Raw genomic sequence first — 12,154 nt, forward strand, 5'->3', positions numbered from 1 at the left:
TTCCAACTTTTTATCCTAAACCACAGAATAAAGGGGAGAGACTACTGCACTCTTTGGACATTCATAGGCAGTTACGCTTCTACTTGGACAAAACCAAAGCTTTCAGAAAATCTGAGCAATTATTGGTAGCATATGCTGCAGGAGCACATGGAAAAGCCATTTCAAAACAGACTATCTCAAAATGGATAGGACATTGTATACGTTTCTGCTACACATACCATGGAAAACCTGTACCTAGCAGCATTAGATCTCACTCCACCAGGGCAACAGCCACTTCAACTGCCTACGTCAGGGTAGTACCTACCAAGGATATTTTGGAAGCAGCAACTTGGAGTTCTGTACATACCTTCACCAAGCATTACCATCTGCCTCTATACTCTAAATCCAGAGCTGGCTTCGCCACTGCAGTGCTGCTGGGCCTTATAGCCACCCCCTAATGCCTTATAGAACCAGCCACCGTACCTCAGCTTTGGGATTCTACCCAAGTGTAATGACTGCAGCAGTGTAACACGATGAACATAGTACAGTTTTGTACCTACCATAAATGTAGATGTTTGAGTGTATACACTGCTGCAGTCTAGGTTACCCTCCCTCCTTTCCCTCTTACTGGCTGGTACGTACCTATGTCTTCTACCCTTTACTACCTATGGGGAGTATTTGCTGGTAGCTGTAAGTTGTTTTTTATTTTTTTATGTATGTTTTATTAGCAATTGTAATTGCCTACCTATTTAGGGGCACCTGACATCTGGGGAAAGAAAAACTGAAGAAAATGGCATCGGCTGCATCTTATATACCCCTGTCGCACTGACGTCAGGGAGGAGGCGACAGCAACCGACGCGGGACCAAGACTTTGGAGCTCAGGCTGACTGGGGAACCACCTGATGGTAGGATAACCCAAGTGACTGCAGCAGTTTATACACTCAAACATCTACATTTATGGTAGGTACAAAACTGTACTTTTGAAGTAATGTCCGCCATGACAGATGCCTTCCATGTATTCATAAGATAGTTCTATCCTTCTTTGTCAGAAATAGACTCCTTGTATTGTTTAGATCTCCAGGACCCTACTTCTATCTCAAGATCACCAAGGTCTACTTCTACTATAGTACTAAGCTGCTTATGAGTATAAGAAGTTTATATAGTGCTCAGAATGTGATTAGGTCATGAACCAATGTTGTCTGTTTTTATCCTATTCAGCACATAGGTTGTCAGATCTGACCTCTGCGACGACTCTGAAACTACTTCGAATCCAGGGTTCTGACTCCTTCCCTACCCGTAATTCCCTGTACTCCACCCTAATAACCCAGATCACATTTGCTGCCATAAGAATTCAGGCATGTTCTCAAGTGCTCTCATCTTTTACACTATATTTTTTTGATTTATAGCTATTTCTCCTCTCCCTACTGAGAGTTTTTTACACACTGCTTTTATGTAGTTTGTAATGTGTTTGTTGTTTCTTAGAATTAGGTTAGGTTTTTAGCTTTACAGTTAGGTATATAGCTAGGTATTGTAGTAGCATCAGTAGTACAGCCCAGTTGTGAACTAGTTTAAACAGATGACACAGTTTTCATATACTTAGATTGTTAGAGAGTCCTTTTTCCATAACAGATAGTTTTGGTGTGGAAGTTAACTTCATTTGGATTTAGCTGGAAATAGTGTTTTTTTCTGATTTACAGTAGCTGAATGTCAGGAAGTGCTCTCAATACGCATACAATGTTGCCCCTGCAAGATACGCATTTACTTTGTATCTACTGTGTGGGCACTGTCCATTTAGATTCAGATTGCCAATCTTGTGCCTCTTTCAGTGCCAGAGCTCTCCAAACCAGATGAGAGGAGCTGATTGTAAAGGGCCTACTCCCTCCACAGATGGGGACTTTAGCTTCAGCAGGATCATCAATATCTAGTGTTTTTCTGATCAAGAAGTTGAACAAATCAAAACCCAAAGACAAAACCAAGGATAAAGGCAGAGACAAGGAAAAAGACACGAATGAGTCTGAAAAACTTGAGAAATCTTTCGTGGAAATGTCTAGGAAGTGTTCTGTGCATCCGATGATACTGAACAAGACCAGAGATTGGAAGTGCCAGTTCCTTGACCCTGGTTCTCACTAGAACCAATGAGCCCGAGGCTTCACTCTCAATTCTGCAAGAAAGGAAATATTCTAGACCACATTCGGTGGTCTCCGACCCAGTCATCCCGAAGTCTTACAGAGCAGGGTGTCAAAAGGGGGTCTGTTTGGAAGGATTGAACTGATTAAGTGTCGAAACCTATATGGTCAACAGTTCAATCTAACTGAGATCACGGTACAGTAGGAATCAGGAAGTTTGCCCTTTCCCTACTGTAGTGTGATCTCAGAGTTGGTATGTATGAGGGGAGGGGAGTATCTGGGTGCAGAGTGGTTTGTCCCCCTGCAAAATTATTGTTTCTGTTGTGTGCAGGTGTTGGTTAGGTTTGAGTTTTTTGTCAATAGGACTGAATTATCAACCATGTGATCTCAACCATATTGTTTTTGGCTATTTGTCCATTCTCTTTTTTCAAATAGACCCCTCAAACAGGGTGATAAGGAAATTCCTCAAGACACAGATTCAGCTTGGGGTTCTCTTGGTACTGTCCACTGGGAATGTGTTGAGTACAAGTCCATCCTACCCTCCTCACTTTTCTCCAGTACTAGATCACCCAACACTGGAGCTGGTTACTATGGCTCTGAGTTGCACCAAGGCACCTTTGTCAGGATTAATAGCCCTGGTGGCTTCAACACCAATAGCATACCTTCTCTGTCTCTCTGTACGCCAATGTATTCAGATCTAGAGGAGATACTGAGATGAAGCATTGGTGCCAAGATCTGAGGGGGGAGGGGATGGATTGATGCAGATATTGTCAGAGCTCTCCTTGCCCCTTTGCTTTGTCTCTCAACAGCTCAGGTCTGAGGTCAGCTTTGGGATCAACGTGAGTCTGCACCAAAAAATCTCCATTGTCCTTGGATAGGGATAGATCCTCAGAGCCTATTGCAGCCTTGATGTTTAAGTTTTTTCATAGGGTCCCAGCTATATGTAGGGAGAAGACTCCTTCATCCAGTTGGGTGCCACTCAAACTCCAGCAGGATTCTGCCTCCTATTTCCAGCTTCCTGTCAGTCAGGGACAGTTGGTACCACAAATTTCAGAGGCTTCTTGTAAGATCCCTCTCTGCAGTGGGAGTCCACTTTTCCATTACACAAAGATCCTTCTGTAGGAAACAGAGGACAGGGAGAAAGATGTGGCTCCAAAAATCACAGAGCTCCTGTCATGATTCTCCTGGTGATGGATGACCTTGTGGAGGTAATTGAAAGGTATGTCACTGTAGAAGCAGAGGCAGACCACAGAATCAGGGCTTCCATGGTCCTTTTTCCAAGAAGCTGTATCAACTCCTCTGAATTGTTGCCTGACTGCTGCACTGTGGAGGCAGTCAAGGGGGTTGCACTTGTCAATGGGCCCACAAGCCTGGCAAAACATAATCACAGATTCATGGGTGCTAAAGGTAATTTCCAGAAGCTATTCAATTTCCTTTTCCCTTCCTTTTCAGAAAAAGAGGAAGGTCCCAGATGTTCCACCCAATCAGTTGTGGCCAGCAGCAGTAGAAATTTTGGGTCTATATTAGAACATCGAAGTTTCAAATCTTCGAATGTTCTTATATCGAACCCTGTTCAGCGAAAGCTGAAAATATCGAAGCAACAGAAAACCAAATTTTTTCCTAGGGAAAGAATTTGGTTTTCCGTTTCTGTTGCTTCGGTATTTTCAGCGCCATGGAGGAAAGTTACAGTTCGGGTTCAGTTAAGTGTGCGATTGAGTGCGGGTTAGGTTTGGTAGTGTTAGGGTGCGGGTTAGGTATGTGTGGACGTGAGGGTTAGTGCGGGTTAGGTGAGTTAGGGTTAGGGCACAGGTTAGGTATGTGTGCGATTGTGTGAACGTGAGGGTTAGGGCGGGGTAGGTGAGTTAGGGTTAGGGCGCTGGTGAGGTGAGTGTGCGATAATGACAGACCTTAGGGTTAGGGTTTGGGTTAAGATAAGTGAATAGTTAGTGGTGTGTGTATAGTTTAGTGTAGGGTTAGGTGTAAGATTTTAGGGATATGTGTGTGGATTGCTGTTTGTTTGGTGTGCTTGTGTTGTGTGTATGTGTTTTGGAACAGCTAATTTTTTCCCTAGGAAAAAATTCACTGTTCTGTATGTTCGATGTTTTCAGCTTTCGCTGAATAGGGTTCGATATTAGAACATTCAGTTTTGAAACTTTGATGTTCTAATATAGACCCGAAATTTCAAGACTGCTAGAGAAAGTTATCCAACAGGTCCCACCAGACCAATTAGAATCTGGAGTGTGTTCAAGGTTCTTTTTAGACAGTGTATCTCAGACCCATTCTGGTTCTTGGCCACTTCAGTTTGTAAAGCAGACAAAATTCAAGATCATCACCATTCAGTCCATATTGCCTCTGCTGAGGAAGGATGATCGGATGTGCTCAGTAGATCTCAAGGACGCTTACTATCATGTGAAGATAGAGTCGCTTCAGGAGATTCCTCCATTTCTGGCTGGGGGCTAATCACTGTCAGTTCAGAGCACTGTCTTTCAGTCTCACCACAGTCCCCCAGGGTGTTTACCAAGATAATGACAGAGATGGCAGCGCAACTTGTGTCTGCTAAGGATCCAGGTTTTCCCCTATCTCGACAATTGGCTCTTAACTGCTACCTCCAAGTGCCAGCTGCTACACCATCTGGATCTTGTGCTCCAACTGTTGCAGGAGTTAGGGATAATGGTAAATCTTCCCAAATGTCATCTGACAGCAACCCAACAAATTCTGTTTATAGGATGCCACCTCAGTACCAGCCTACAGATCACCAGCCTCCCCAATTCCAGGGTTTTATCATTTTGTCTAACTGTCCTGTAGGTGCTTCATCATCCTTCACATCCAGCAAGATTGATCTTATGCCTCTTAAATGTAATGACCTCCACAATACTGATGGTTCCAATGGCCAGATTCCACATGAGAGTACTCCAGTAGACTCTAGCAGTACAGTGGTCTCGGAACATGCACCTGTTACATGAAAAGATTAAACTCACGCAGATATGCAGACAACACGTTGCCTGGTTGATCGCATCCTCGTCAGTAACCGAGTGACACCTGTTCCACATGGACTTTTCCAGTAGCAACAGTAACCATGGATGCTTCCCTTCTCGGGTGGTGTGGAAGTGGGGAATTTCAAAGGGAGCATGATCCAAGGTACATGGTCACCCATAAAGGTCATTCTTCTCATCAGTATCTTGGAGATAAAGGCGGTCATCCTAGCATTGCAGACTTTCCAGGACCTCCTCCCCAAGACTGTGATCTCCTTACAGAAGGACATTATGTCAGTAGTATAGTACATCAACAAGCAGGGAGAAACCAAATTTTATCCACTGTGTCGAGAGGCCATGAGAATTTGGCTGTGGGGGATGTCATCAAACTGCTTTCTAATAGCAACGCACATCCTGGGATCGTTCACTGTTTTAGTGGACAGACTGAGCAGGATTATCCTAACGCCTTATAAGTGGTCCCTCAATCCAACAATGGCAACCTTGATTTTCCATCATTGGGGCCAATCTTGTTGTGATCTCTTTGCCTTCTTTCTAATCAATGCCTGCAGCAGTTGCGTTGCCCTGATTCTTCCACAGGGTAAATCACTGAGGGCTGCTCTGGTCCACAGGTGGCCCCAGGTCTCCTGCATGCTTCCCCCCTTATCTCTTATGAAAGTTCATCCAGAAAGCAAGACAGTGCAAGGCCAGGGTGATCCTCATTGCCCCCTTTTGGCCCAGAAAGACATGGTTCGCCTTCCTGTGGCCTCTACTAGTACATTCTCCCATGGATGTTGGATCATTGTTATCCAGATCTTATAACTCACCAGTCTGGGATGAGAAACTTAACATGCAGCAGTACAGTAGAAATTTTCTGTACTGAAATAATGTACTGATGCTTTACCATAAGATGATTTCTGTAACAAAATGATGAAACATTAAAGGATTTAAGGTAAACACAGTACCGTAATGATAGCTGTGTTTAAGTTATTGCAATTTTTTCTCTGATCTGGCATAAGCAATAACTGCATTTTTATTATCTCTCTCACTGTTATACTGCAGAAACACACTCCATGCTGTGGTATATTATGGGAAACTGTGACATGATTGCATTGATAATTTAAGACTTTGACATTTTGGCTGTTGCCACACCCACACTGTGATAACTAATGTAGTGTTGCCATACTGTGTTAGATTTTATTTTATGTTTTTTTCTGTTGCCATTTGCGGATTGTGATATTTTACTGTGTCATTTCTTCTTTAGATTTTTGTAAATTGGATGGAATGCGACTCATTGTTGAACGTTACCTTGATTGCCCAGAATCAGAACTACGCTGGCGGGCAGCACATCTGGTGGGGACCTGCAGTCAGAATAACCCATCTGTTCAAGAACATGTACTTAGTCTTGAAACAATGACACGACTTATCAACCTGTTAGACCAGGATGCTTGTGAATTGGTGCGAATTAAGGCCCTTTTTGCCATTTCTTGTAAGTACAGGTTATGTACAAGTGACTGGTTGAAGTGCTAGAATGAGCTATACTCCTTATTTTAACTGCTAAGGATTTTTAGAGATTGTACAGCATTTATTTCTGTTCTGATGGCTTTTTTTGCACCTGCATATCTTGATCAGTTATTTGTATGGGATACAGCACTAGGGAAGTTTGTATATGCATTGGTAATAAATGTCTATTTATTTTACACGTTTTAATCTGAACAATGTGTATATATGTACATATTTTACATATGTGTGTGTATTTTTGGGTGTTTATGTATGTAACTAACTAAGAGGACGCAAGCACCATTTATTACCAGTAAGTGTTCTCTGCATTCTTCAGGAGTCCTCGGTCAGCCATTGCATGGGCAGCAGCAGTCCTGAGACATTGCTTCACTGTCCCCATTCTGGAGACATTTTTCATCTACATTTGACAACTTGGAAGAACAAAATAAAGGCTAGATTTCTCATGGAAGTTATTTACAATAAATGCTATGTCATCTTCCTTGCCCTTTCCACACCCTCTTCATTTCTCTTAACAGACAGTCTCACCCCCATCTCAAAGAAGGGTCGAGGAAGGTATTGGTAAGCCTTATGTATAAATAGCAATCCAGTATATCTTGCCTGACCAAAAAAACCTTAGGATGATTATCCACATTGCTTTCAGTGCCATAAAAGACACAATAACTTAAGTCTATTAGTGAATCGTGTTGGTCTGAATTTTTTTTCTTTCCCACATTAACCTTTTTTTGTAGTCACAATGCAACTCTACCATTCTTTTTCAGAAATTGACTAAATGTACATTTTAGACCTCCAAGACTCTACCTCCATCTCAAGATCACCAAGAAGTTGAAAGGTATTTGTAATTTGGGGTTAGAGCCATTTACCAGTTTTGGAGTCTACCATTTTATTTCTTCTGTGACCCCAGCATGTTTATGAAATGCATGTCTGTAGTAACAGTTCATTAGAAACTGCAGGGATCCAAGATCTTGCCTTTCCAAGCCAGCTGAATTTGTGTTTAAATAGTTTTATTCCTTTGGGATCACATAGTGTGCCTTGCAAAGTCACATCTCCCTCTGGCTCGGATTTTGACCACTGTAAATTGCTGTACAAACACAAGCTTCTGGAGGAACTTCTTGTCCCAGGACAGGTTACTTTTTGTGCAGTAAGTGGTGGTATCCTTTGTCATTTCAGTCTATTCAGCTGGAATTTGTATCAAAACCTTAATTCTTCATTTTTCATGGTATCCCATGTTAGGCTTCTTATAAGGGCACTTAAGTAAGCTGTTCAGGTTCACTCATCTTAGAATGTTGGCCAGCCATCTTTGGCAGATAAATGTGTCAGAGGTTTGTTATTCCCATCGTTGAGGTTTGGATTCCAGTCATTTGCAGGCCGGAAGTCCATTCCATTTGGAGAGATTCCTTAGGAATGAGTCACCATTGAAGCATTTTCTCTGCAGTGGAAGACAGTACAACAGACTGTTCAAGGTGCCTGATCACCTTAAGCATTTCTCTCTACATAAACATCTTAAAGATGACAGCTGTTCTTCTGATGTTGTTGGCCTTTTTAGACTTCTTGCCATTGGTGGGGGGTGGGGTCATGGTCGTTGTCTCTGCTAGATCGCCATGAAAATGAGGGCCACTCCTACCCACTTTGTTGCTAAGCTTTGAGAGCTCGTCAGCATGCCATCCTTTTTCATCACTCTCAGTGACCAAATAAATTCCTTCAGTGAATGTCTGTCTTTGGAGCAAACAACTGGGTGATCCATTTGCCTCTTCAGTGAACAAGTGTCATGTTTTTTTTTTTTTTTCATTGATCTCCACTCTGTATGTGCAAGGCCAGAGATTCTGTAGTCTACAGATGACGTCCTGGTCTCCTTTATGCTCATTTCTTCTGATGACAAAGTGTCTAGGGTCTACTGTGGTTTTTCAGACCACTGAATAAGGATTTTTCTCATGACTGTTTCTTCTCTGATTTCTTTTTTGGGTCTCTGTAATTGTTTAGCATCAACAGTCTTTATACAATTCACAAAGATTATTTCAGTGATTCCCCTTATGGAAAGCTTGTTAAGTTTTTACAAAACCAATGAAAGTAAGATGCACAGGCTGGCTGGATACAGTTTGGCTGAGATTGTGTAAGGATCATTACTATATTTTCCCCTATGTAGCAGTTTTCTCCCAGTACTCCAAGCTCTTTTAGTTTTGTTTTGTATATGTGGAATGCAGTCATTGAAACTTCTAGACATAGGATGTCTGTAGAGAACAGTGTCTTCACTTAGAGTAAAGTTACAGTCCAGACTACTTTTGTTGTTGTTTGTCTTTCGGCTTTTCCTGGTAAGGGGTCGCCACAGCGGAACTCCAGTCTGCTAATGATTGGCAGTAGATTTTTACGAAACGCCGAGGTGCCAGCTCGACACCCAACCTTCAACGAAGACACGCCCATTTACGCATGCATGTCTTTCGAACGTTACCCAACCGCGGGGAGGACATGCAGACTCCACACAGAAGGCACTCCCAAGTCCAGCTGAGAATCGAACGGGAGAACCTCTTGCTGTGAGGTAGCAACACTACCGCCGTACCACAGCGGCATATCACAGTCCAGACTACTATTAATCATTAATCATTCTGAAATTCTGCATCTTTCTATTGATGTTAATCATCAACCCCCATTTTCCTATTTTCTACATTGGATCAGGGTGTTGTGGCAACAGCCACCATCTCTCTCTATCCTGTCTTCTTCAACACTCATGCTTGACTTTCAGAGGTCGTCTCTCACACACAGTCCACCTCTTTCCTAGAAGCCCTCATTTCCTCTTGCCTTCTTCCTATGTCTCTCAAATCATCTTCACCAGATTGTCTTCTGCTTTTCTGCATGTGTGTCTAAACCACCATAATCTATTCTCTTTGACTTTTTCTGCAATTGGAGCTACTTTGGCTTCTACTCTTAAGCTCTCATTTCTTTGTGTGTCCCACAGTGTGCATCCTACTATGCATCTTGGGCACTTCATCTCCATCACCTCTAGCTTCCTCAACTGCTCTGCATTTACTGCCAAGGTTTCTGTACCATACAGTAGTATTGTTCACACTATTGTTTTGCACACCTTATTTTTCGGCTTCTTTGGCATTTTTCTGTCATGGTGTACACCTGAAACACTATGCCAGTTGGCACCAACCCCTCTGATTCTAACTTTGACCTAATTCAGACTTTCCTTAGCTTCAACCACCCCTTCCAGATACTTAAAGCTGTAAAACTCCTATTTCCCTGTTTTCCCGTCTGCCTCAGTTTTCAGTTTCTTCTGAACTCCACCTTTTGCTGCCATTACAACTGCATTATCTGTACTCAGTTTCATCCCATCTGCCTTCAATATTGCATTCCGTTCTCCCTCCTCTTTTCTGAAGTTCTTGATTACATCGTCTTCTTACAACAACTTTGTTGATCTGTCCCCTCTGACCTGTTTGCTTATGTAGTCCATTACCGGTATGAACAGTAGGCTCAGAGCTGAACCCTGATGTACACCCACTCCCACTGGGAACCTCTCTTTGAGACCGAACATTGTTTGTACTTGAGTCATTGGGTCCTTCTACATAGCTTGCACTAGTTCTACCAATGTTTCTGGGATTTCAAACCACCACAAGACTGCCCAAATGAACTTTCTGGCTACCTTGTCAAATGCTTTCTCCAAGTATAGTAATGCCCAGTTGGACTCTTTCCTCATCTCTATCTTCTTCTCAACCAGTTGTGAAGAAACTTTTATTGATAGCCATCTCTCAAAAAGTAGATTTTTAATAATGTGGTGTGTTGCCCTCCATTGACATGACAGGACAGTTGCCTTTTCACACAAAGTAGAAATAAAATAGCAAAAATGTCATGTCGTACATTTATATTTGTCATATAAAATACCCATAAGGTATCTGTTTTGTGAATGCCCTGGCACACACCACTCAAGTTGTTAGGTATAGCCTGTTGTCAAATAAATAGCTTGTTGCAGTTATAACATGCATTTTAGTATCTTGCTTACCACTGTATACAGTTGAGATGGAACATTTTATCTATTATCATTGCCAGTAATACAAATCTTTCTAAAATGAAAAGAAAAACCGCCACAAATATGAAGAAAAATACTCTTTTAATGAGCGCTTTCATCAGTAGATAAACTTGACTGGATTGATGTTTGTTATTTATTTATACATATGAGTTACTGTAAAGAAGAAACACTATTGTAGTCTATTTTGTCTTGCAATTTTTTTTTTTTTATTTCTTAATCAAGTTTCACATACATTTCAATGTTTAGTTTTAAAACATAGTGTTGCAATACAATCTGAATCCTGTAGAGGCAATACAGCTTGAGAAACAGTGTTGCAATACAATTTGAACCCTGTAGAGGAAATTAATTGTGGTCATGTGGTGGTGCCTGGCTTTTAAAAGGAAGTGATGTCAATGTTTTATGTAATCTGATGAAGTCAAGTGTATCTACTGATGAAAGCGCTCATTAAAAGAGTATTTTTCCTCATATTTGAGGTGTTTTTTCTTATTTTTATTCAAGTTTAGTTTGTTTCTTGGTTACAAATCATTCTAACCTATTGCATTATTGAATTTATGCAGAACTGCTTTATATTGGTCTGGTCACTCAAACACAGCCTGCGTGCTACTATTACACACTTGCTTTTAGTGGTCTGTTATATGTAAGCCCTGAGATTCAGAAACATACATTCTACAATTGCTTTAAGGTTACCAAGGTGTGTATGATGTGGCCCAAAGATAGTTTTTCTGGAAACTAGCAGGAACATTGCAGCCCAGGCAGCTACTGCTCCTTAAGAAACCTGCTTGTGAAATAGCAGGTTTGCAAGTGAGAGATTATTAACCTTAGTACTGGCTGGGAATATTGTGAAGACGTGGTGAGCACCTAAGAGTATGCGTATGCACTACATAAGAATTTCCATCAATCATGTTGTACTCATGACAGACGCATTGTCTGTAATGCCTTTGTCAAAAGCTCTGTAGACAATGTAAATTTCCATATATCCATGTATTTTGAATCTTTCTATGCAAAGAATATTACAATGTAATTGCTGCTTTGTTAAACTTTGATTATTTGTTGCTATGTAACTTACGATTCTTTGCACCATATCAGTATAACTTTTTGTATTGTGTTTATGGGGCTTTTCTCCCCAGGCCTCTGCTGAAAATGGGGGGTCTATATCATATGTTTGAAGTTTTATAACTTCAAACATTAAAATATCGAACATATGTAAAAAAAAAAAACCCAAAACTAACGGCTGTAGGCAGAGGGGCAAGCCCCCCTGCACCCCCCGCTCTTTAACTATATCAACTCCGAGACTGCAATACAGTGCAGTAAGGGAAATCTTCCCTTTACCGCACTATAGTGGTAAGTCAAGTAAGTTCCGTTTTTTTTTTGCTTTTTATTTTATTATATGTTTGATGTTTGAAACTTCGAACATTTAAATTCAATTAGTTAACTTTCAAAGTTTTCAAACTTTGAACATATAATATAGACATGAAAATGGGTACCTGCCTGTGGAGAGTCAAGACTGAAGCCTGTTGAAGTGAGATGAGGGGCCTGTGCCA

At 41.4% G+C, this 12,154-nt stretch overlaps 1 protein-coding gene across 4 annotated transcripts in view; it reads left to right on the plus strand.

Annotated features, from left to right (window-relative positions):
- Window positions 1-12,154, plus strand: part of HSPBP1 (HSPA (Hsp70) binding protein 1) — a 712,194-nt gene that overhangs the window by 263,699 nt on the left and 436,341 nt on the right. For all 4 annotated transcript variants that reach the window (XM_044059627.1, XM_044059623.1, XM_044059625.1 and 1 more), the window contains exon 4: window positions 6,339-6,563. In XM_044059627.1, coding sequence (XP_043915562.1) covers window positions 6,339-6,563 — 225 coding nt within the window. The remainder of the gene's footprint in view (window positions 1-6,338; window positions 6,564-12,154) is intronic.

This window comes from Protopterus annectens, chromosome 17.part0 (genome assembly GCF_019279795.1).
Source record: "Protopterus annectens isolate FY-2018-M chromosome 17.part0, PAN1.0, whole genome shotgun sequence".
Classification (NCBI taxonomy): Eukaryota; Metazoa; Chordata; order Ceratodontiformes; family Protopteridae; genus Protopterus; species Protopterus annectens.